Genomic DNA, 24,068 nt, shown 5'->3' with positions numbered 1-24,068 from the left:
AAAAAAAAAAAAATACAAATTTATATGTTAAAAACAAATGCGTCATTCGATACAGGAATCTTACAGTGTTTGAAAAAAGGATTTCGTTTAGTTAAAGTTCACAGAATACTTAAACTTGCACAGTCAATGTGGATAAAAAGTTGTATAGATTTAAATACAATGCATTTCATCAGATTACGAAAAGATTTCTTTTAAGTTAATAAACAAATCTGTTTTTGGAAAAACGTTTTTAAAATGTTTTTCTATTTTGTGAATTATTAAACCATTGGACAGATCGTGGGGAAGTAAAAGGAGTTACAGACAACTTAATTGCGGTACAAGTAAATAAAACACGTGCTTCGTAACAAAATCTTGGATTTTGTATTTTAGATTTATCGAAAACATTAATGTTTAAATTTCATTACTTTTTTTTTATGTCATATCGGGCAACTGAGCTTGTGGTTCACCTGATGGTAAGCGATCACCACCACCCATGGACATTCGCAAAGGTAGAGCCTCTACGAATGTGCTGCCCGCTTATATGGAGTAAGGGAAAAGGAAAGGATTAAAGACTGGAAAGAAGGAATGGACTGGGATGGGTGAGGAAAAGGAAACGGGCCTCCGGCTCCCCCACTCACCGTACGAAACACAGTGGCATGCCAATATTTCACGCCGGTTCTGTGGGGTGTGGTACTTCCCCGGTGCGAGCTGGCCCAATTCGTGCCGAAGCGTGCTCGACTACCACTATAAGATTACGATTTTATGAGAGAAAAATAAATATATATCACTCTGTACAGATAGCGACAATTTGGATTATCAAATTTTTAATAAAAATTTCTATGATTGTATAAAACAGTGTGTTGAAAATTAGTTGCGTATTGTTGTTTCCTTACCTTTCTTACCTTTCTTTCAGATTGAGATCATCCATAGACCAGGACAACGATTTCAATTTTCAAAATCGTTTTTTTAATACATTGCATTTTCAAAATGTTGTAAATATTGTAATTTAAAAACTACATACAGTGGGATTTACAAACAAGAAAACAGTGAAGTCCGGTGTTGCCATGTTGCATCGGTTTCACTGATCGATTTCTTTACGGAGATGACCGTAGGTAATCAATCTGTGTATTGCATACATATTTTCTGTGCTTTATAAAGCTTTCACATTAACCACTGTATCAGGAGGCAGTCAAACAAATAGAAACTAAAAAATAGAAATGCGAAGATAATAAAAAATATGGATGTCTGCAGAAAAGAGTAAATCATACTATGGGTGAGTATTATGGTCTCCTCGCAGCATCCGTCTACAATATACAGTCATCTAGTCAATCAGGTAGGTCACAGGTTTAAAGAAGATTAGAAAAAATATGGAGCAAAAGAATACAAAAGAAGCGTAGTTACAGATAGAAAGCGATACTACTCGAGTCATTCTACGCATGCACATTCTTCTCCCGACCGGAACTATTTTTGGTTACTACCTGAACAAAGACGGGTCCGTTTTCAACAAAGTATGATACGAATAGTATGAAAGAGAGGCACAGTATCCTTGTGTTTTTGTTTCCCAGAAAAGATATCACCACATAAAACTATTACTTGCACGTTTCTTTATCAACAAAGGAGAAAATGCAGAGGTTTTTGTGGTAGTAAGCGATAAAAAGAAAAGTAAAGAGACCGCCTTTTATGCATTATGTTTATGGACCTGTAAGTTTTGTTTTTTGAACTAATTGCACCAAATCCGACCAAGTTCTACCATAGCAGTATGATAAGATAAACATCAAAAATTTATTTATATAAAGCTCCTGAAAATGGCACCGTGATATCGAAAAACGATCATATAACCAGAACTAAGAAACAAAGAGTGTTATGTGTACGGGTCACTTTTCCGTGCCAATTTCAAGTGAAATACTAGAATATGAAATAATGAGGTAACTTATAAATAAGCTTATTATCTCGAGGGACACAAATCTATAGATAGTAGCAATATATTTTACAAAGAAAAAGTTTAAGTCAATGCACAATTAGCTTCGCAACCAATTTTTAAAATAGCAATTCTGTCCTATTTCAAAACAAGCTGATCCACAGGGTTGAAGTTATCTGCTAGTTTTTTATTATTTAAACACAACTTATTCATGATATACATATAATATATATAACAAAACCTTCATAAGTACAATAATTCGAAAATATAAATGTAGAAATAAATCGGGGAATCTATTATCAATCCTAAATACCATAGATTATGTTGTGCTATGGGAAATAGGTTTTTAAGATTTTGAAGAAATATTACAAAGAATCTAACTGTTTTCAGCAGCCTTATGCGTTCCACGCCTTCTAAATCAATTTTCTTATTAATATCGGATGTTAAATCACGGAAGTAAAACATGTAAATATTTCTGCTTAGTGAGAAAATTTAGATATATAATAATAATAATAATAATAATAGATGTTTATTTCAGATAATAATTATCCATATTAAAACAGTTAATTACAATTGGTGACATATATGATATGACAGATTACATTTTTAATTAATTTTACTATTTATATATGAAACATGCATGAATGGATAGTTAATAATTCTTTCCATGATCATATTTTTGCTCATCAAATTTTTAGAAGATATTTAATTATTTTAAGGAAAATACACACTAATTAAGAAAATCTATTTTAGGAGCTTTAACCATTATTTTAAGATTATTTACAGTTATAATATTGAATAATTTGTAGTTTTAACCTTATTTGATATTATTTCCATTATTTATATAATCATACCATACGAGTTTATGTGAATAGCTTTTGACTTTGATGTAGATATTACGTTATAACTGTAATGAAACATAATATAATACAATATTATAAAAAATAAGGCAATTAACATTTTAACATCAACTTTAATATAATTCTAATTAAACTTAATATTAATTACATTTAATCAACCTTTATGAGGATTGCTCGTTCATGCCATTCCATATTACTTTCTAAAATAAGCTCGCTTTAATGTTTATAAGAAATCTTTTCTAAAATAAACTAATACGTCTGATTAAAGAATTTCCCATATTGTTTTCATATTTTAAATTTTACACTAAACATAAATTCATGTTCTCAATTGTACGTGTATACCAATTTACACATCTATAAGCAAGTGAGGTTTTCCTTCATACAACAATTTAGGTGTTTGTGTGAAAATTTCGGCGGTTCTGATTTCAATATCAGGCTTTCAGTCGCACATTGAACGTTGCGTGGATCGCGTTTTCTTACAGTTTTCCCCCAAAAAGTTCGTCGAGTACATATTTTTTGCGAGCGTTAATTTTTTATGTATATTCTATTAATTAACAGTCAGTTAACGATTCGGTTATTGCTGAGAAATACGAGTATTCAGTGAATATTAATATAGCGTTTTTTAAGGATTTATTTTTGAGGAAATGGATTTATTTGGTAAGAATTGTGCAGCAAAATTAACATGGTTATACGTGTTTTGTTTTTTCTATAACCTATGCAAACAAATATAATAGGAAAGCTTTCAGGATGTTTGTCGTATAAATCTCAGGCCAAAAGAGCCAGCGTTAAAACCTGGTCTGAGGATTTATAGCGGTATAAAAGGTTATTTATCGGTCATTTACGACATCTAGGTTTACCAAAAAATTTTTGAATCAAATCTTGATGGATTTGACTTTGATGTTACGTTTACAAATGTAATGTTTCTTTATTTTGGGCAGACCGCTGACGTGATACGAATAGACTGAAACTTATACTTCCAAATATAAATGATATCCCAATACAATTGAAAGAAGTTATCTTTTTATATTATAATGCGCGGTTTCGAAAGCATTGTATCTTCCTGTAAAGTTTATTTATGTCATATTAATAGCCCAATCAGTTTTTCCAGTAGTAGCCCACATTAATTTCCTGATGGACTGATGCTGAATTTTTCATATTTTCCGCGTATCTTTTATTTTAGCAAAACTTGGTACAATAAAGATGAAAAGGTCACGACCTCCAATAATACCTGGTTATTTGTCTCTTATTTGATTTCTATCACTTCTAAGTATGAATCTTTTCTAAATATTTTTATTCTATAAAAAAGAAATGATGAATTTGTCTATGAATAGTTTTGTATAGATAACATACAAAGTCATCCTTGTATTTTGATAGGCAGTAAACATTGACGTATTGTACGCCAATGCTGGTAAATTATTGTTATTTAAGGCCTTGGCCGCACTACGGCGTAACCGCTGCGATCTTTAAACCGCGTGATTTTGTGATTCAAACAAACGTTAATGATCGGTTTTTTCGGCTATTGATTTTAATAATAATGCCGCGGATTGTTACGAAATGCTCGTTAGAACCACGAATTTGCGCCAGTGTTAGTTTTTCTTAAAACTTACCTATATCTCCGATAATACTATATTAACCAAATATTTTAAAGGTAGGTAGTGGTTTTTGCGGCACAGCGGTTTAGCGCTTGCGTGAAAACACCGAAGTGCCGCCTCAGCCTAAGGTAGATTAAACTTACATGATTATAGTGTACCTAGCGTTTTGGGATTTAATTTGTTTAAGGGCTTTATAAGACGAGATTCAATTCAATCAATGTAATCTGAATAAAATGTATTATGGAGTAAAAATATTTTGCCCAAACAATTGTTGGTTTCCTAAAATAGACATGTTAACGAGATAAAGTTAACACTGTCCTGAAGGTCGCACCGATGATTTCAGTCAAATTACTCTGTCACGAGCGATGGCTTACCAATACCTTACTACACGTGGCGCCGTCATGCTTGTGAGTTACTTGCATTTAATTCAAATATCACCAACTTATTTTGAACGAAGCTTGTAAGACAAAATACTAAATATCTGACAAAACAAGCGTAGAGTCCTTTTATACAGAATTACAATGTGTACAAGCTGTTTTTGGTGACAGGAGTTTTAAAAAGAAGCAATAAATTGAATAGTTAAAATAATGTTAATTTGTATGTAAACTAGTCTCAAGTGACTTGTGCATGCTATGGAAAAATGTTGTCTTACTGCATCATAATTGACATATGCTAAATGTAAATCCATTAATGAATAAACAAGACAGGACGCGAAAATAAGATTCGTTTATAGCACGTTTCTGAAACACAAAAAGTAGTAAACTAAGGAAAATATATGATATAGCAAACATTAGGTACTCTTCAGGGATTACTGAAAATAATGAATGATCAGAAAAACGAAACATATTTTTTTAAGCAGTAATGGACGTAAAAATTGAAAAGACCACAAAGAACTCTGAAAACGAAAAACAATAGCAATTGATAGTTTTTTCTCGCAGCGATTGAAACACAAAGCTTTTAATTTCAGCGTTTATTTTTCTTTGGAACTCATTACAAACCTATTCACTATTCATGTCAAAAACGTTTATGTAAGTACGTCACTATTATCAAATGTTATTACAAATTATTTACTAATTATAAGAAAGCAAATGATTTTACATCTATATATATAAAATTCTCGTGTCACAGTTTTCGTTGCCAAACTCCTCCGAAACGGCTTGACCGATTCTTATGAAATTTTGTGTGCAGGTTGAGTATGTCTGAGAATCGGCCAACATCTATTTTTCATACCCCTAAATGAAAAGAGTAAGGCAGAACAGCGTTTGCCGGGTGCAGCTAGTCTTATATATAAAATTCTCGTGTCACAGTTTTCGTTGCCATACTCCTCCGAAACGGCATGACCGATTTTGATGAAATTTTTTGTGCTTATCCGGTATCTATGAGAATCGGCCAACATCTATTTTTCATACCCCTAAATGATAAGAGTAAGGCAGAACAGCGTTTGCCGGGTGCAGCTAGTTTAAATCTAAGTACGCCAAACGTTGTCTGATGAAAAAGATTTTGAAAGAAAATGCATTTTTTACTCGAATTTATATCTTTACTGGCCATTATTTTAAAATAACATGGCAATTTTATTTTAAATTCAATTAAAAAGTAATGATTGCGATCCAAGTTTAAAATTCGATTGTCGCGGTTACGTATAAACTTTTGATTGATTTATTTAAATCGATTAATTGAATGTTGGTTCCTACAAAAAAGCAATTGTTAATATAATTTTCTAATTGTAATAATGTGAGTGTGCAATCGGGAATATTAATTTAAAATTTTCATTTAATTTAAAGGTTTATTTTGAGTCATTTGAAATGTGGAGATTAATTATAACATTCTTTTAATCACAAAATATGAGAAAATGAAAATCGAGTATAATTTTGTGAGACATACAATAGAATAGTAACAAGGTAACATTACATAATTACATGCGCTATATATATTGCATTTCAATACGCTGTTACGTCTTATCAATTTGAAGGATAGGAAATTAAAATCGGACACAGACATTTTGTAAATGAAAATGGATAAGATACAGTGTTTTAATTCAAAATATATTCGGAAGCAATTAATGAATCTGTACTTCACTGAAGTACAGATTCATTAATTGCTATATTTTTGCTTGCTAATGTATATACATAAAATGAGACCCGAATGAAAGAAATTGGTCTGGAGTTGATTTCGTGAACAATGTTTTCGGTGTGGACGTAGAAAAATATTTTCTTTGTGAAATATTCTTAAAATAAACGAGAATCTCATTTTTGATGTTTTTTACTATGTTAGTGATTAATAAAATAGAACTACCTACAATACACTAAGATTCGTGTATTTTTATATACGGGTTTATCAAGTATATCTATTTACTGAATCATAATATATTTTAGTTGTAGAATTTGTACAAAATTTGTTTCAGTATTGAAGATATGCTTATTCTTGACTCTTATTAAAATCGCGACGCCCGGACATCATTTTATAAGAAGTAATAACACAGAACAGTTCAGCAACAAAGGTTGTTCGTTAACGGAAAATGTTCATAAAGCTCATTGCTCTAGGGCTGGTACACATCTCATCTGTGTAAGAGGTTTTGCCAGTGAGTACTTGATGGATGTGTGGTAAGTGATTTCCTATATTATTATTGAATGCTTTTATTATTTGTTATTTCTTATATCATTAGTATTTAAACTCTATTCATGTTCATATTTTGGGTAATTAGACGCGCTAACCTTAATTACCTGCCTTTGATAACAAATATTTTAAGGTTTACCATTTCAGCTTTAATTTGGGAAGAAGAAATATAACAATTAACCAAAAATCTTTAATAGCATTTATTCCTTTTTTATAAGTACTTGTAAGAACACAATCTATATTATGTAATGCGGTTAAGCAGCGCTTGAAGTAAACTTTTAATTGATCATAACTTGTTTTTCGCATAACCGATTTTGACGAAACAAAGCTTTGACTCCTAATTATATCGCCCCTAATTATATCTAATCAATATGTGAAAACCGCGTTCGCCTACAATTTTCTTGCAATAATATTTGATGTACAGACACTCGATTTTTACTGTCTTATTATATGTATAGATAGAAGTAAGTCAGTGGTCATAATTCGACCATAGCCAGTATAAAGTTGTAGTGTAAGGGCGTGCAGGGACTCGCGCTAGACTCTCTTTGCACAAGTTTGTACAAATGAGAAATTTTTAAAGAATAGAAAAAAATTGATCACGAGGCAGGATTCGAACCTGCGTATCTTGCCTAACCGTAGCAACGCCTAGCCTCTCGGCCACCCGTGATCCTGCCACAGTAATCGAATTTCTTCTACTCTTTCGGTTTCATGTGCCTAAGGGGCACCCCAGGGGCTACGGTTAGGCAAGATATGCAGGTTCGAATCCTGCCTCGTGATCAAATTTTTTTCTATTCTTTAAAAATTTCTCATTTATAAAGCATTTCAATGCTATGAAAACTAAAAATTAAGTTTGTACAAAGTTTAAAATTTAATATTAAAAGTTAAAATTAAATAACAATAAAATTCAAAAGTTATTTGTTACATTGACTTTATTTTCATTATTTATCGCGACACGAACGTTAAAGTTAGCACGAAGGAACAAAATATGTAAATATTATTTCTACTATAGAGTCTTTCTCGACTCAACGTAGCAAATTTATACTATGATTTTTATGTTTGGGCCAGTATATATATGATACAATAAGAGCAGTGTGTGTGATGTGACACAATAAACGCAGGCTGTTCTATTACCGCGGCGAAACATTTAATTTCCATGGTAATTTCTTTTGACACCGCAGGCGTAGCCGTGGGTAGGTGCAGGGCACTAGGCCTTGCACCTACATTAGTTTCCCAAATTTGGTACTGTTCTGTAAAAAGGGGCACATATTTTTTGCTTCTCGTATTATCACGTAGCCTGTACATTCACAAAGACGGCGAATAGCTTGTTCTTCATTATTACAACACACAAGCTTTTCAATCTTAACTTATTTAAAAATGTTAACTTCATTTCATAAATGTAAATATGAAACAAGTCATATTTGAAGTTTTTTCTGTGGATAATTTATCTAAAAAAATGTGTGAAAAAGACACACTTTTTCACACAAAATAACTGGTTCGATTTAAAAAATTCTTAAATCATTAGGAAGCCGTATATGTAAAATACACTAGCTATATATGTACCACGGGCGAAATTGGGGCGAATAGCTAGTGTATACATATAGAAGTCATAATATTCGAGGAGCTATTAATTTAAGAAATGAATAATAAACGATAATGATTTCGATCAAATTCTTAAACTCTCTGTGTATTTAAAAATTTCTTAAAGAAAATTACTGGACAAATATCTGTTCAGGATGTGATACTCGAAATCATTTCTTTATTAAAGTAATAAAATACATTAAAGCAACATAAAAATTGTTGCTTTAATATATAGACATAATATTTTCGTTTAATTTTCCGTACATAAATCTTTTTCCTCTGAAAATGGATATTTTATATTATGTTCTTATAAGCAGTTCTACATTATAATCTAAAATTTATTGTGAATGTCTTTAAAGAATTATTTTTGTCAGTTGATTTATGTTTGAGTTATGCATTAGAAATCAAAAAGGGGCTTATGCTTTTGCCTTCGATTTAATAAGCTCCAATCAACTTTTAATCGTTACATTCGATACGGTATTTGTGACTAATCTCTGCGTGTAGCAAATCAATTCTATCTGTCTCTTAATCATAGTAGATATCAGTATGCGTATTACATATTGAGTTTGGAAGAGCTTTTATAAAACGTATATTCTACACAACAATACGATAGCACGTATATTTGGTGATATGTGATTTCTCTCTCTGATGGATTTCAAGATGTTCGTGAATGAATTAGAAAAGCACCCGTGGCCTCTTTACTGAAGTGGCGCGACGAAACAATGAGGTTTTAATTGGTAGGAATCAGACATAATCTACGGCTCCTTCCCTGGGAGCGAAGAGTTATCGTGGTTAGTATCTATGCAACCACCACTATAAGGTGTAATTACGTAATGACGAAAAAGGGGCGTTAATCGAACGTAACGGATAAATAACGAAAGTTGAATGATTGTTTTACAAAAATTGTTAAGTATTACCAAAAAGTTAATTATAAATTAATATTAATTTTTGAACGAAGCCCTTCACGAAAAGAAGTTTAATAACGTTTAATTGAACTGAGTAATATCAATTTCTGAAAACTAAGTAAAGACCTCTATTTTCGAACGTTTTTAGAAATTATTATGTTTAAATAAATTATATAGGTTAATATAATTCTTAGGGGGCGTCCATAAATTACGTGAGATATTTTTCAGGATTTTTTAACGACCTTTAAATGACGAATACTAATATATCAAGCTTTGTCACATTATTCTAGAAAAAAAAAATTACTTTAACTAAACTTTATTTTCAGGGTTTTCTGTTAAAAAAATTGTGTAATATTTATTAAAACCTCCCTTCTCCCCCAAGTGAGATTTGGAAAGATTTACTTGACCCCCTCCTCCCCTTAAACACCTCACGTAATTTATGGACGCCCCCTTACGTTAAATAAACACACAAATATGTCTAAACAAAAAGATACAACAATACTGCACACGAAAGAGTGAATTACCATATTACGATAAACCTGACATATCAGGGAGCACAATTTTACAATAACCTGCCTTAAATAATTATAGAGACAGTTTCAATAAATGTATTCAAAAATAAACTAAAACCTTACTAACATCGAAATATGAAGTGTATTTGTACTAACTACAAACGATTGTAATCATACTAATATTATAAATGTGATAGGTAGTTTGTTTATTTTGATGTTTGTCCGTCAATCACGCTGAAACTACTGAAAAGATTTTGATGAAACTTGGTACACAGACAGGGTATGAACTGGCTTGGGTGATAGGATGCTTTTTATCCCGATTGCTCTTATAATGCTTGTGATAAAACAGGAATATTGATATCCGGGCGAAGACGGGTCGAGCACTAGTTTCTCATATATGTATAAAAAGTATTTGTTGTTATTGTTTTTATGGGATAAATAAATATCTTCAAACCGAATAATGTCACACCTGGTGGAGGTGCTGATTGCGTAAATATTTTTGCAAAATTGAATGATTTTTTAGGTATATTATGTATGTGGAACGATTTTACCATATTGGCGCTTATCTTTCCTGTTTGTTTGATGTTTAACGATTATAAAAACAGAACATTCTGTGGCGGAAATATGGTCTTAATATATTTCTATTGCATTTTTATCATTATATAAATAAACCCCTGAAGAACCGCCAAGCCGGTGCAAATCAATAAATATTTTGTGTTATCATATTCCGGTCTAAGTCGGCAATCTTTATCAAAACTACATATATTTTAATTTTAAGCTGTTTGTTTAAATTGTTTTCGAAATTCAAATCTACGCAGCGGACGTTTTATTTTCGAGAAGAAGATTAAAGAAGAGTAAAGATACAATAACGAATTAATGTTTTATGAGCAACAGCCATAATATTAAATTTCGGTGTCAGATTTGTAAAAGGTTGGGTGGATTACACTTCATCGTTTGAAAAGAGACGTTTTGGGATAAAACGGCATAGAAATATTATTTCTTTTCATCTTATCTATCGTTTTTTATTAAAGCATGGAAAGAAAAATGAATTTTGCTTAAATAATGAAAATGGATTTTTATTACAAAACAGCTATTAAATAGATTTTGCTCTATATTCTCGGCTATAATGTCTACAGTGAAATCGCAATAAAATTTAGAAGAACGCTTTACACAGTCGTAAATGTGTAAATGTGTTTACAAAATGCGGAGATGTTTAATATTTTTTTAATGTTATGCGAGAGATAAACATTTACTTTCTGAAGTTGAACCCGAATAAATAATGAAGCAAACAAAATACATAATTTTTGTACATATTACAATCTATTTTGATAGGGACGAAGAGAGTTATGATCAATATAAGTAAAACTAGAAGTGTTATTTATAAGGCCGCGCGAGTTACAGCTAGTTTCATTTTCTTAATAGTACACGGGTGAAACCGCGGGGCGCAGCTAGTGATTCTTATTATGTTTTTAAAACAAATTATTCGTGATAAATGGAAAGGCTTTACAGTGTAAGTTTTATATCAAAAACATGTATTGTTTTTTTAATTGTTGATTTTTCTACGAGGGCGGTATTGTTACAGACCTTTTAAATTTTGAAATATCTAACCCAATTAGTCTTCTATTAAATATAGTAGGGATATTATTATACGAGGGGAAATTTAAATTCAAAACAAACTAATTTATTTATTGCTTGAACTCGTATATTAGACGTTGTATTATTATTATTACGTATTTCGTCATGCGATTTGGCATGCAATCGATACATATTATATGTTGTTAGAACAATAAATATCACGTTAACATTAACTACAACATTAATTATTATTATTATTAACATTGGATTATAAATAAGTAACAAACTTGATTTATTTTACGTTTTTTTTCAAGTTTACACGATATAAATAAAATAATATAAATATATGCTAATTTATTACCATTTTACAATCATCAACACTGAGTTTTTTTAACTTTAAACAACTACGTTCATGTGAAAAGTAATAATATTTCTTTAACATGTTTACTTCAGATTTCCAATTACCTACTGTTATTCTTACAGGTATGAAATACGCCATTTGAGGATAATCGACTGGCCTGTCACGTGCTTCAATGTGGAAGAACTTCAATATCACTTCCCAAATATACGCGTACTTGATTTTATCAATTGCACACACTTAACTACTTTCAAGGGGCGCTTTCGACCTAGTTGTAAGATCGAGGTGAGCTTACTGTTATTATATCATATCATTTTACTTGTATTGATAAATGAATTATACTTGACTTTTAACACGAATATTAATATGTATGTTTGACTATATAAAGTTGAGATTTGATCGTAAGCGGTACGGTCAATACGGTCTGAAGTCAAAAGAAATTATAATAACCTACCTCCGATTAAATTTGTGAAAAAAAATGTGCTTCTCTAAAAAAATATTTTCACATCTATATGTTGCCGTTTAAACCCGTTTTTCGTAGTTGGTTCGTTCGTTTCATACAACGCCTTTTTCCTTGTTATAACTAGAACAAAGGCGTTTAGATAGAACTAGTTCTTACTATGGGAACCAGTTGTAACGGAAAACGGATTTCAACCGTAACATGTTTGCCATAAATCCGGAACAAACATAACAGAAGGCGGTGATATTTGGAATACATTTATATCAATGGAAAATAAAGAATATGCCGGATGTCATCATATTTATTGCAAATTAAATTGTTTGACTTTACATCTGTATATAATGAAGATGTTATGTAGATATTTACCATAATCATAATGTAAACTCATAAATCAAGCCACTTGAGTCAAGTGGACAAAACAATTTGTGTAATGTGGAGACCCACTTAAGATATTAGACTAGGTATGTGTTGACGCCCTGTTTTATTTCTCTGAGCTTTACATTTTTAATTTATGACCTTTAAGGGTATTTTAATGCTTGAAAAGTTCAAACGTCTTGTTGTATTGTAAGGGGGATATTACACTATCATTTATCTTGGAACATATAAATTATAATATGTTTGATCCATTTTAATTGCAATTTAATTTAATGAAAAAATTAATCATATATTATTACATTATCCAATAAAATTGACTCATAGATCTATGATCCAAGTGTTAAGGACAGGTTCAATTAAATTCTTTTTTTTTTTGTTTAAACGTTTTGTTATAAACTGTATTTTTTTATTCAAGAATTTCGTAAATTGCAAAGCCTGGCATGGCCTCCCCCCCAAGATTTCCACAACGATTTGTCACTACCATGTCACACTGGCTGGCTGGTTGCCATTCGAGATATGCCGCAAGGGTCATCAGCTCTGCTGGCTGTGTGCTCATCCCAACGCCTCTTCAACTAGCTAACCCGGTGACTTTAGCTTTTTGTGGTCTCTCTTCTCATTGCTGATTTGATCACGCAAAGAAACCCTAAGCATAGGCTTATCCAAACTTCGTTGTGCAACGCGCAGCTTGTGGATATTACCGGCGATTAGAGACTATGTGTCACTTCCGTAAGTCAACACGGGTTACAAACACTGCTCGAAGATTTTTGTCTGCAGACATTAAGGGATTTTGGACTAAAAGATGTTCTATAGTTTCCGAAAAGCCCATCCGAGTCGCATTCGACTATTAACCTCATGCCCGAAATTAGAGCTACCTAATTGAACGGTTTGTCCCAGTTAAACGCATTTGTCAACAAGTTTGAAGACCAGACGTTATAGACCAGAGTTAGTATGATTTTTGTCTTGTCCATATTTATGCTAGGGCCCACTAGTTTTGAAACTCTGTAGAAGTCGCCAGATATATGTTATTCCTAGATTCTAAGATAAGCATAGACGTTCTTAAAACGTTATCGATTTTTATAAATATTAACGTTTATTCAGTTCATGCGATATTGGTTTTTTAACTATGAATATATAATGTAATAAAATAATAAGGTTGTTAGAAATGTCACAACCCTCATTTTGTGACAGTTACATCATCTTCAAATGGAAGATATTTTTTATTTATTTATTTAATGTGGGAAATTTCCGATTCATTTTAACGAGATTTGTCTGCGTTTGAGGTGTGCTATTTTTATAATTTTTTTTTAATGAATTTAGAACTTGGGTATGTTTTGTGGGATCCCATGTCCCTTGTGTTATATCTTGTTCTTTTCTTTAATAACTGGAACCCTTTCAGCACTGTCACTTCTAAGTTTTCCAACGCCATTCATTCTCATGTATTACTGTGCGTCAGGCGTCTGTGTGAACAAAAATTTGTATTCATCATCATCAGCCCATATATGTTCCCACTGCTGGGACACAGGCCTCCTATGAGGGATCAGGCCATAATCCACAACGCTGGCCAAGTGCGGGTTGGCAGATGTCACATGTAGTCGAACTTTTTGATTCTCGGTCATGCCGGTTTCCTCACGATGTTTCCCTTCACCGTGAGCAGTGGTGATGTTATCTACATGTGCAGATAAATTGAAAAATCTATTTATTTCCTGCACGCTCGCCCGATCTCGAACCCCGACTTATCGATTTTGAAGTTCGAGGTTCTCACCACTGAGCCACCACTGAACAAAAATTTGTATTAGAGTCGCCATAATTACATCTTTGGCTTTAGGATCCTTCCGTGCTAGCTTTACTGCCATACGGATAATTTTTTTTATGGTAGTCAAGATCGAGAACCGAATCCAACCCCCTGGGTTTTACTCTAATGCGTTTACCACTACGTGAAGGAGATAAAGACGGCAATGACAAAATTATGAAGATGTTAATTTTTGGGGCGTTTTACGTATTGATATGTTAAATATATTCTTATTATATGTAAACACAAACTTGTTTAATCATTGCGTTTATTTTATAATAAACTTCTTCATTACTCCATAAATTAGAAGCGTATATTATATTGTTAGAAAGTTTTGTTTGTGTATTTTTGTTATATGTAAAATACCTTCTTTGCAGAAATTATCAATACATGGGCTCCCATTACTATGGGAGGTACCAGCGGATATGGTGACAGAAATGCATCAGCTGCGAGTAATTGATCTTCGATATAATATGTTGAGGCATTTAAAAGCACCGCTCTTGAGTAAACCACGAAAGCTGGAGAGAATTTATTTAAGTGGTAAGATATCTTTTTTTGGCGTGATGAGGTAAAATTTATAGTAGTCGGTTAAAATTTCGTGTACTTATCAAGTATTTACTTAGGTTTTATGGTAGATATTTTGTTGAGTTATTGTAATATTGCCTTATTTTCAAGGAAAAACATACACAGGTAGGCTTGTTGTTAATTTATCAAATAAGGTCTAGGTGCTATCGGGTGCCTCAAGCGACCATCATCTCCCTGTACCAGATATCCGGCGTCTGCAATGAATAATGAAATTAAATTAATGTCTCTCTAACTTATATATCCGTTATATATAATTGTGAAGATCCTGTCTATGATTGGTAACATTATTACATTTGGCATTCATATAAATAATAAACTATAATTGTGATGTATGCAATTGTGATATATGCATAATCAGTGTATTTGTAATTAAAAAGAGAGACATAGAAATTTAACAAACAGAGAAAAAGAAGAGGGTACATAGAAATTTATAATCTGTGGCTTCGCTTTGTACTTTCTCGTGGCGCAGTAAAGTGGAAGGATGAGAATTTTACTTGTATTTACTCTTTAGTTTATTTGTAGGGAACTTTTATTGTAGCGAGTCAGTCTGTCACTTGGCCGACTTAAATAAATATCAGATGTGATAAGGTGTTCAAGGTTATCAGTTAACGTATCAAGATCAGGGACGTCATTAAAAATGTATAGAGGTAGTATTGTGTTAATGTAATGAATGATTGCTTTACAAGGAATTTGAATTATGAATAGTTCGATAATACGTTTCTACGAAATAAATTCGCAATACACCTAAATATGATGTTGTTTATCTGACGTTTAATACCCGAACATTAGGTCTAAGATAGGCGTTTTGATCACGTAAAGAGCCAAAACCGCACAAAACACGTCCCTTCACGGATTACAAACTACCTGTATCTAAGTTGATATCCAAGTTGTATTTCAAATAAAATGTATCAATAAATCAATCGAAATATATGACGATCATGCCAGGATTCGCTAGGATTTTTTTGCGTTTCCATTACGATAGTTATATTTATTGCACATATTACGTGTAGTCTGAGAACATGAATTTGACGGTTAAATTAGAGATACATAGAGGACATGGCAAAAACTTTTTTCAAACCACTAAGGTGGTACTGGAACTAAAATTCCAAAATTCTTACCGGCGAAATCAAAATTCTCGAGATAAATACGGAGCCTTTGTTCTCTCTCTGAGAATTCATTATAATATATATATTCATTATATATACATAAAATATTCATCATAATATGTATAAGAGTAACAACTCTCATTTATTATCGACAATTTCGTTCAAACGTAGAATGGTAAATAAAAATACAACATTAATATAGTGTCGAGTAATTTCCCAAAGGAAGTGGGATTATAACCATACTTATTAGATACCTTATAATCACACAAGCGATTAGTAGGTAACGCCTTGCAAAAATATTGGGTTGGAATAACATATCAAATAGGCGCATTATTTTCTGTTCTGTATTTCCTATTTGTTAGTAGCTATTTGTATATAGTCAGTCACACACAGCCACATACATACGCAGCAAACAGACAGACAGACAGATACATATCGACATCGACGACGCATTATAACACCCCCATTATTATATGACAGGTTTTCTCTTTACTGTTAATACAATAGGCCCAATTTAAAGGGTGCAGTATAAAAATATGTAGCAAGTATCTACCCAGTCATTAAAAAGCGATTTGTACTTCGCTTTGTGCCCTTCAGATTATGAAATTAAATTAGACTTATTAAACGTGATATATTTAGCCGACGATTTCTGGTGTTGTGAACTAACAGCCTAATTCAATATTGATATCCAATGTCACCTTCAAAAGTAGAATATTACTCAGTAACCACACCTTAGACTTTATTAGGCAATTTAAGTAATTTTCATTAGTACGATTGCGTTGTAAATATTTCTGCTATAGTCTATACCTAAGCTGGGTTCTTTTACTGAGGTAAATAATGAATTGATGAAGTAAAATATGGTTCTTTTACATCACTAAAATTGTAGGTAATGTTTTTTTATCCCAGCCCGATATTATACAAAGTTGAATAAAGATATTACGTGCAGTGTGCACGACATTATTTACACCTCGACAGGTAGTCGTAGGTGTAAATATCATCTGCTAGCTAGGTAGGTCCTAGCTAGCAGATGATCTCCTTTCCACATTATGTAGCAAGAGCGCCTTTGAGTATACTTCCTATGGGTGTAATTTCAGTTTTCTTCCTGATGTGTTTTGAACTCTGTCTATATCAATTGAATTCGGGATACCTATTCTTATTTTACAATACGACTATTTTATAGATAATAAATGGGACTGTAGCGACGGCGGACTTGATTGGCTAGCGATGGAAAATGACAACAGTACCATAAGAAAAATGATTGTGGATTACTATCAACTGGTCTGCCATCAACAACTATATCGAGGCAAACCGCTGCATAAAGTAATGGATATTATAAAAGTAAGTAATCTCTTTCGAATATAATACATCCTGAATCATTCTCACACATCTATAACGTAACATTGTTCACTGTACAGAATTTTAAATGATGCATATTGAATTAAGGTAACAGCGGCATAACGACAGAATAAATGGAAGTACCCTGCCTATGTTTATGTGCGTTAAATTGACGCTATGTCAATGGTAAAGTGCTTTATTAATATCAGATAGTAAAATCATTATCTTTTAGTCTCGGATAACCCCTGATTAATCGTAAAACATTCTATTTTAGTTTATTGACGTCTATCACCAAACCTAACAATACTATCTGATTATCATATCATTTAATCGGATTACTGTAGTTACAAAACGCTTTTGATATCCCAAATATAGCCATTTAACTGAATAAAGACTGTTATCTAAGTTAACGATTACTTTGTATATAAAGAAACAATTCAATTCATCAGAATTATGACAGATCTATTTATTAGTGAAGATAATGTCAAACTACACTGTATTACTATGCTATTTACTAATATTTGCACAAATACGTAAACCATGGAACAATTTCATAAACCCACAAATATAGGAAGTCATATTTTTGGGCATTGACACACATTTATTAATTTTTTTCCTACATCAGCGCAAACTCGTACTAATTCGTACTATGTTGTATGAATGGTTAGAATTAAGCTAGATAAATTAGCTAACATACATAACTACATAGCTAGATTACTCAGCAATTCACACCATGTTTTTTAATTATGTAAACGACATTAGACTTTTTGTTATTTCACCTCCATTTTAGTTAAAAATAACAAAGAAGGTAGTAAAGGAATATTTGTTTGACGAAGTAAAAAGTTCTAAGTTATGGTGACAAGTAAATTTAAATAAATAAATAAATCTTCAAACGAAATTCAAAGACCCAGTTCCTACGCTACAATAATATGTAAGCAGTTTGACGAAGGCACTTGAAATATTACAATAACATTATAAAAAAGGTCGACGGTTGGGCTGTTGTTTTGACGCGGCGAAACGTCATAACAACTAGGGATGTCCGTCAATTTTAAATTGTATCGACATATCTTTTCATTAGAAATCGAATACTGTGAATAAAAGTTTCGTTTTATTTATAATAAAAATTTACTAGTTACGTCCCGAAGGTTCACATTCACTTTTTAACACTTTACATTACTTTTCTATTTGTAAGGTATACTTAATACGAGATGAATAAAAAAAATCTCATGTTTATAAGCAATTTTGTATGATATCTAGCTGTTGGCAAGGAAGTATTGTGACAAATAAAATATAATAGTTTAAAAAAACTAAAAAACACGCTTTGACAAAAATCATATTTTGCAAATTGAAAACTGGAATAATTTTATCAAATTAGTGTATTGTCATCGGTCCTCAATAAATCTACAAAGTTTGAACGAAATCTGGCCGTTTAAAGTGGGCCAAAATCGCGCCCAAAGAAGTCGGTTACAAACAAACATACAGGTGAAGCTAATAAAAAGCGTGTAAAAAAGAACAACTTCATTGTAAATTTTCATTTAAAAAAAAATAATAATAAAAATAATGCACTATATACGCCCCGCGGTTTTACCTCTACTTTTTGTAACTTTTTTTTTATTTTCGTAAGGTATTTTAAGTATAGTAAATAAAAATTCAAAATCTTTAAAAAAATTTTTTACAACAAAAATTTTCCAGCTATGTTCCGCGGGTTCACCAACCACTCATTGTAATTGTACATTGTTCACTTTGTATTGTATACACAATACTAAGTGAATAAATATATAGCCTGCCATTGCGTTCTTTTCTCTTGCTTCTTCCTTTTATTTTAACTTCCTATTGAAACAAAATATGAATACGTGAAGATGTTTGTAGATGGTGCGCAACACTTGTCCCGATCCTTGTGCGTGCGCAATGACCCACGTTGTGAACGACAGAAGTGGCGGATTGCTTCCTCTCATCACAGTGGACTGCTCTAAGAAGGAGCTCGCAATACCACCTTCCAACCTTCCACCAAATACAACTACATTACGGCTTGAAGGAAACAAGGTAATTTTTGAAGTGAAAACTAATTTAACCATTTTGAGCACATTTTTTGTAAGGAATTTCGTTCTTACGTGTTCGCGTCAACGATATGCTATGGTTACTATTATAGTATTATATTATCTTGCTAGTGGTATGAAAATTAATATTTAATATGAAAATTCTAAGGTATAAGTTGAAATATGTATTGACAGCCCCTGAATGCTTAATTTAATTAATAGTAATTACGTTTTAAAACATTATCATCATCATCATCATCCCATACATGTTCCCACTGCTGGGACACAGGCCTTCTATGAGGGTTCATATTTCGAGAAATCATTATCAACGTGTCGTTAATAACTAAGCTATTAAAATGAAACCAATCCAAATTCTAAAATGGGACCAAATGACAACAACATCATATCAAACATAAAAAAAAAATCACGCCAGTGCCCACGGAGTTATCAAATACAAACCAAAAAAAAATTAGTCACATTGAGATCTGACTTATCTTTGCTAAATCTCTTAATGAATATATATTTGAAAACTTTGATATGTATACATTTGTTCCGAGGAAAGCCGGACGGCCATATAGAAAATCTGTCAATTTGAGACTAAGTTTACACTTATACAATATACACGATGCATCCAGTTTGTTTTAAATTTGAAATTAATAAACAAATTAAAAATATTTTGATTTATAAAATTAATCTTAAAGTGGCATAGGTACTTCGTACTTATATAAGAATAATTATACGGTAACGTTTGATACTACAAAGTTACTCATTAATTTAAAGAATACTTAGTATATTTTTAAAAGATTGAAAGATAGACACGTTTTCATTGAAGATACGAGGAAAAGCTATTTTGCAAAAACGTTCAATGCCAAAGGTTAATCACACGTGTGCTGACACGATTTACAAAATGTAATATCATTCCAACGGTAAGCAATTTGATATGCCGTTGTATCGAATTTATAGGTATCTATTTGTTTATATATTCAGCTATTTATTAAGTTTCGCTTAGTATATAAATTGTTTCTTGATAAAACATTGAAATATTACTTGTTCGAAAAAGCTTATACAGTGTTTGTCGCTATTCATTATCGAAGTGTCATTGTCATGCTATTTAGGGTTCTGTACGGTTGCTCTTTAGATTTCCGTATAAATCCCGTAGTGTCACGAGTTCGACTCGTACTTGACCAATTTTCTACCCACCCCTTCACTGCAACGCTATTTATACATTTATTAATTTGCAAACTCTTATGTATACACAATTTTGTATGTGGTAGTAGTTCTACTGTGTTTCGTTCGGTGAGTGGGGGAGCCGGAGGCCCATATCCTTTTCCTTCCCCTTCCCAATCCATTTGTTTTATTCCTCTTGCCAAACCTTTCTTAATCCCTTCCCAATTTAAAGTCGGCAAACCATTTGTAGAGGCGTAAGGTCTGCAATGGACCTTACGCCTCTCCAAATGTTCATGGGTGGTGGTAGCGCTGACCATCAGGCGTCCCACCAGCTTTAGGCCATTGCCGACTGTGGCATAAAAAAAAATTATTTAGTCAATAAATTTAGTCACACAAAATAAATTTGTTGTATTATTAAAATAAACACAAGTACAGAAAATAATATTTCAGCTTTCACGATTTAGTGAAAATTGGTAATTTAATTGCTGTATGTACTGTATCGACATAAGTTTAAGTATATATATATATATATCTAAGTTATTCATAATTAATTCATTAATTAGAAAGAGCACGCTCCCGAAATTTTCCATAACATTAGCAAAATATTTAAAATGAACCATGCTTATAGCTTCTGAAAATGTTTATAGGCGATACTCGTCGCTTACCATCAGGCAACCCTCCTTTTTTTCTTAACATCACGCTAAAAATACTAAAATGTTTTTTTTTTTACTATGATATAAACGAGCAAAATTTTCAACAATAAATTGGTTTTTTTTTTGTGACACGTGGATCGTTTGGACAGAAAAGTTCGGAAAGAAAAATGACTGGAAATAATAAATCTAAATTGGTGTAAAAGAAGTGATTTTAGTAAAAGCCTGTAATAGCATTGTAAATAGTTACTAAGTGATTGTTGCTGGTTATCTAATTTAAATAATAATTAATAACTAAGTTAAATAACGCTCAAAAGACTAATAATTTTGATACTCAATTAAAATTTTTTATAGTGGTAATTAATAGATCTTAACAAGAAAAAAGAAACATCGCCTTTCATATTAGCAAACAAACGAATAAACGGATCATATTGTAAGCTCTTCATACACTGGAGTCTTCATAAATCGGTTTACGTTATTCTTAGTAATGTGCCTTCCACACCCGTATCGTATTCTTACGTCGTAAGCATGAGAAATAACTTCTTACACAACAGCAAGCAATCTATAGACATGCCTGTTTATAAAATTAAAAAATATATCCATCTATTTATAAAATATCAAAGTTTATGTTCTCCTCAAGAATTCAAATGTTTGTCCATACATCAAGCTAAGTATTTGGCAATGTATTTATATATATATCTATTTTCATAAGTTTATATAATGGTGTTGTTAGTATGAAAATAGTGAAGCATATCAGGGTATAGCTACTTATTTATAAATAAAATCATCATAAATCAAATGTAATCATTGATGAAATCGACAAACCGTAATAGAGACACGCTTTAATTTCGAATCCCATGAATCATGCACTGTATTAAGTTCCTGTTTCATTTTCCTTATTTCAAAATTATCTACTTTTATGTAATTCAAGCTCCAAAGCAGTTTTAGGACATAACATTCGAACATAAAATTCGAATTTAGAACATAAAATGTATGTTCTTATTTCGAATTTTGCGTAGCTTATGTGTAGCTTATGCGTAGGCATATTATGTAGTTGTAAAAACCTTACTCAAATTTTGCATCTCTAAAACATTTTTAACCACAACAAATTTATTCACTGATTCCATAATTCTAAGAAACAATAAAAATATAAGTCCACTAAACATTTGGTGTCGACATAATTTCTTGGAAAAATGTTATCAGCCATTCTAATTAGAACTTGTTTATAATAATACCACTGAGTTATTCATAAAAGAGTCGTTTTACAAAGATTGCTTATAATATCATAATGGTTTGTATGTGTAGGCATGTTGTGAAATATAATGAATTGACGCTCAGTTGATCCCAATATCATATTACTTCGAGCACCGTTCGTGGAAGTTAGTTATATGAAGATTTGGTCAAGTACCTGTCGCACTAAATGAGCAGCTAATAATATAATAATGTACACTCGAAAGAAATAATATTCAATAAAGATATTGTCTTGATAATATTTATATTATCTTATTAGAGCAAGAAATATAAAATGGATGTAGTCAGTCAAAAATGTTATGATCTTGCCTTAATAAAATTGAAAAAATTAGCAGTAAACTCGTTGTAGTACACGCAGTGGCGTAGCTAGAGGGACAAGGGCCCTGATGCATAGGGAAAGAATCGGGCCCACCTTCCCTCTTTCCGCCTTCCTCCCCTCTTGCAAAGCTGAGGATAGAGGGCCCCCTGAGCTCCGGGGCCCTGAGTACACGCTATTTTATTTTGGGTAATAGTTCGACGACACGTGACATCTATCAGTACGCAATACGCCATTTTGGAACTAGTTCCGACTGCTATTAGAAACAAGACGACTTAATCGTCGATTGTGTCGACTTAATTAAGAGCTAAGCAATTTGATCCACCTTCATTGGATACCTTAGCAACGATTATTATATAAACTGCCACACGAAAACTTTCAAAGATGTAAACATGAAAGAAACATCGTAATTAATCTGGAATGATTATTGCGGATTCCAAATTCGATCCGATATGTAATATACTCCACCGTATATAAAAGTGTTATGTAATCATTTGTGTTAAAGACAGATCTTGATTAGGCAATTTAAATTCTTATTAACATTAATAAATTTGGATTTTCGATAACTGTTGTGTTTGAAGCGTTATGTTACTTCTCATTAAAATGTGTTGCTTTATTTCTAGAAATAATTTCACAATCGTAGATGTAGATATGAATGTAATTGCTATAATAAGTTTTGCATATTCGATCGAAAAAAAACGTGAGTAGGTAAATATAAAAATTCGCAATAACAATTCGCAAAATAAATTCAATATTTTATTACACATGCCTTGAATATAGCTGACTTTGAAATCTTTATAAATGCTTACTTTCAGTTTACGTCTATAGTCTAGCTATGCGATATTAAACATTTTTGGTAAGTATAAAATTAGACTCCATTGTAGGTACCTTTTGTTTATCGGTTCATTATTAAAGTAAATATCGATTATTAGTATTAAGAAAAACTTATTTTATTGCATTTATAAGGAAGGTAGGGAGTACTTTAAGGAATTATTTAGATTAATATCACCTTCACAGTTCCAGTTTGTCAGACCGCCTCTTTGGTACAGTGGTAAACGCGTGAGCGTAGAACCGAGGGGTCCTGGGTTCGATTCCCGGTGGGGACAAT

General features: G+C 31.9%; 1 protein-coding gene across 1 annotated transcript in view; it reads left to right on the top strand.

Moving 5' to 3' along the window:
• LOC119830929 (protein singed wings 2) overlaps window positions 1–24,068 on the top strand; it is a 31,592-nt gene that overhangs the window by 2,677 nt on the left and 4,847 nt on the right. Inside the window, exons 3-6 of the mRNA XM_038354119.1 lie at window positions 12,016–12,175; window positions 14,892–15,054; window positions 17,386–17,543; window positions 19,410–19,583. Coding sequence (XP_038210047.1) covers window positions 12,016–12,175; window positions 14,892–15,054; window positions 17,386–17,543; window positions 19,410–19,583 — 655 coding nt within the window. The remainder of the gene's footprint in view (window positions 1–12,015; window positions 12,176–14,891; window positions 15,055–17,385; window positions 17,544–19,409; window positions 19,584–24,068) is intronic.

This window comes from Zerene cesonia, chromosome 12 (assembly GCF_012273895.1).
Source record: "Zerene cesonia ecotype Mississippi chromosome 12, Zerene_cesonia_1.1, whole genome shotgun sequence".
NCBI classification, from domain to species: Eukaryota; Metazoa; Arthropoda; class Insecta; order Lepidoptera; family Pieridae; genus Zerene; species Zerene cesonia.
The sequence above is the reverse complement of the archived record's forward strand: the minus strand, read 5'-3'. Positions and strand labels throughout refer to the sequence as shown.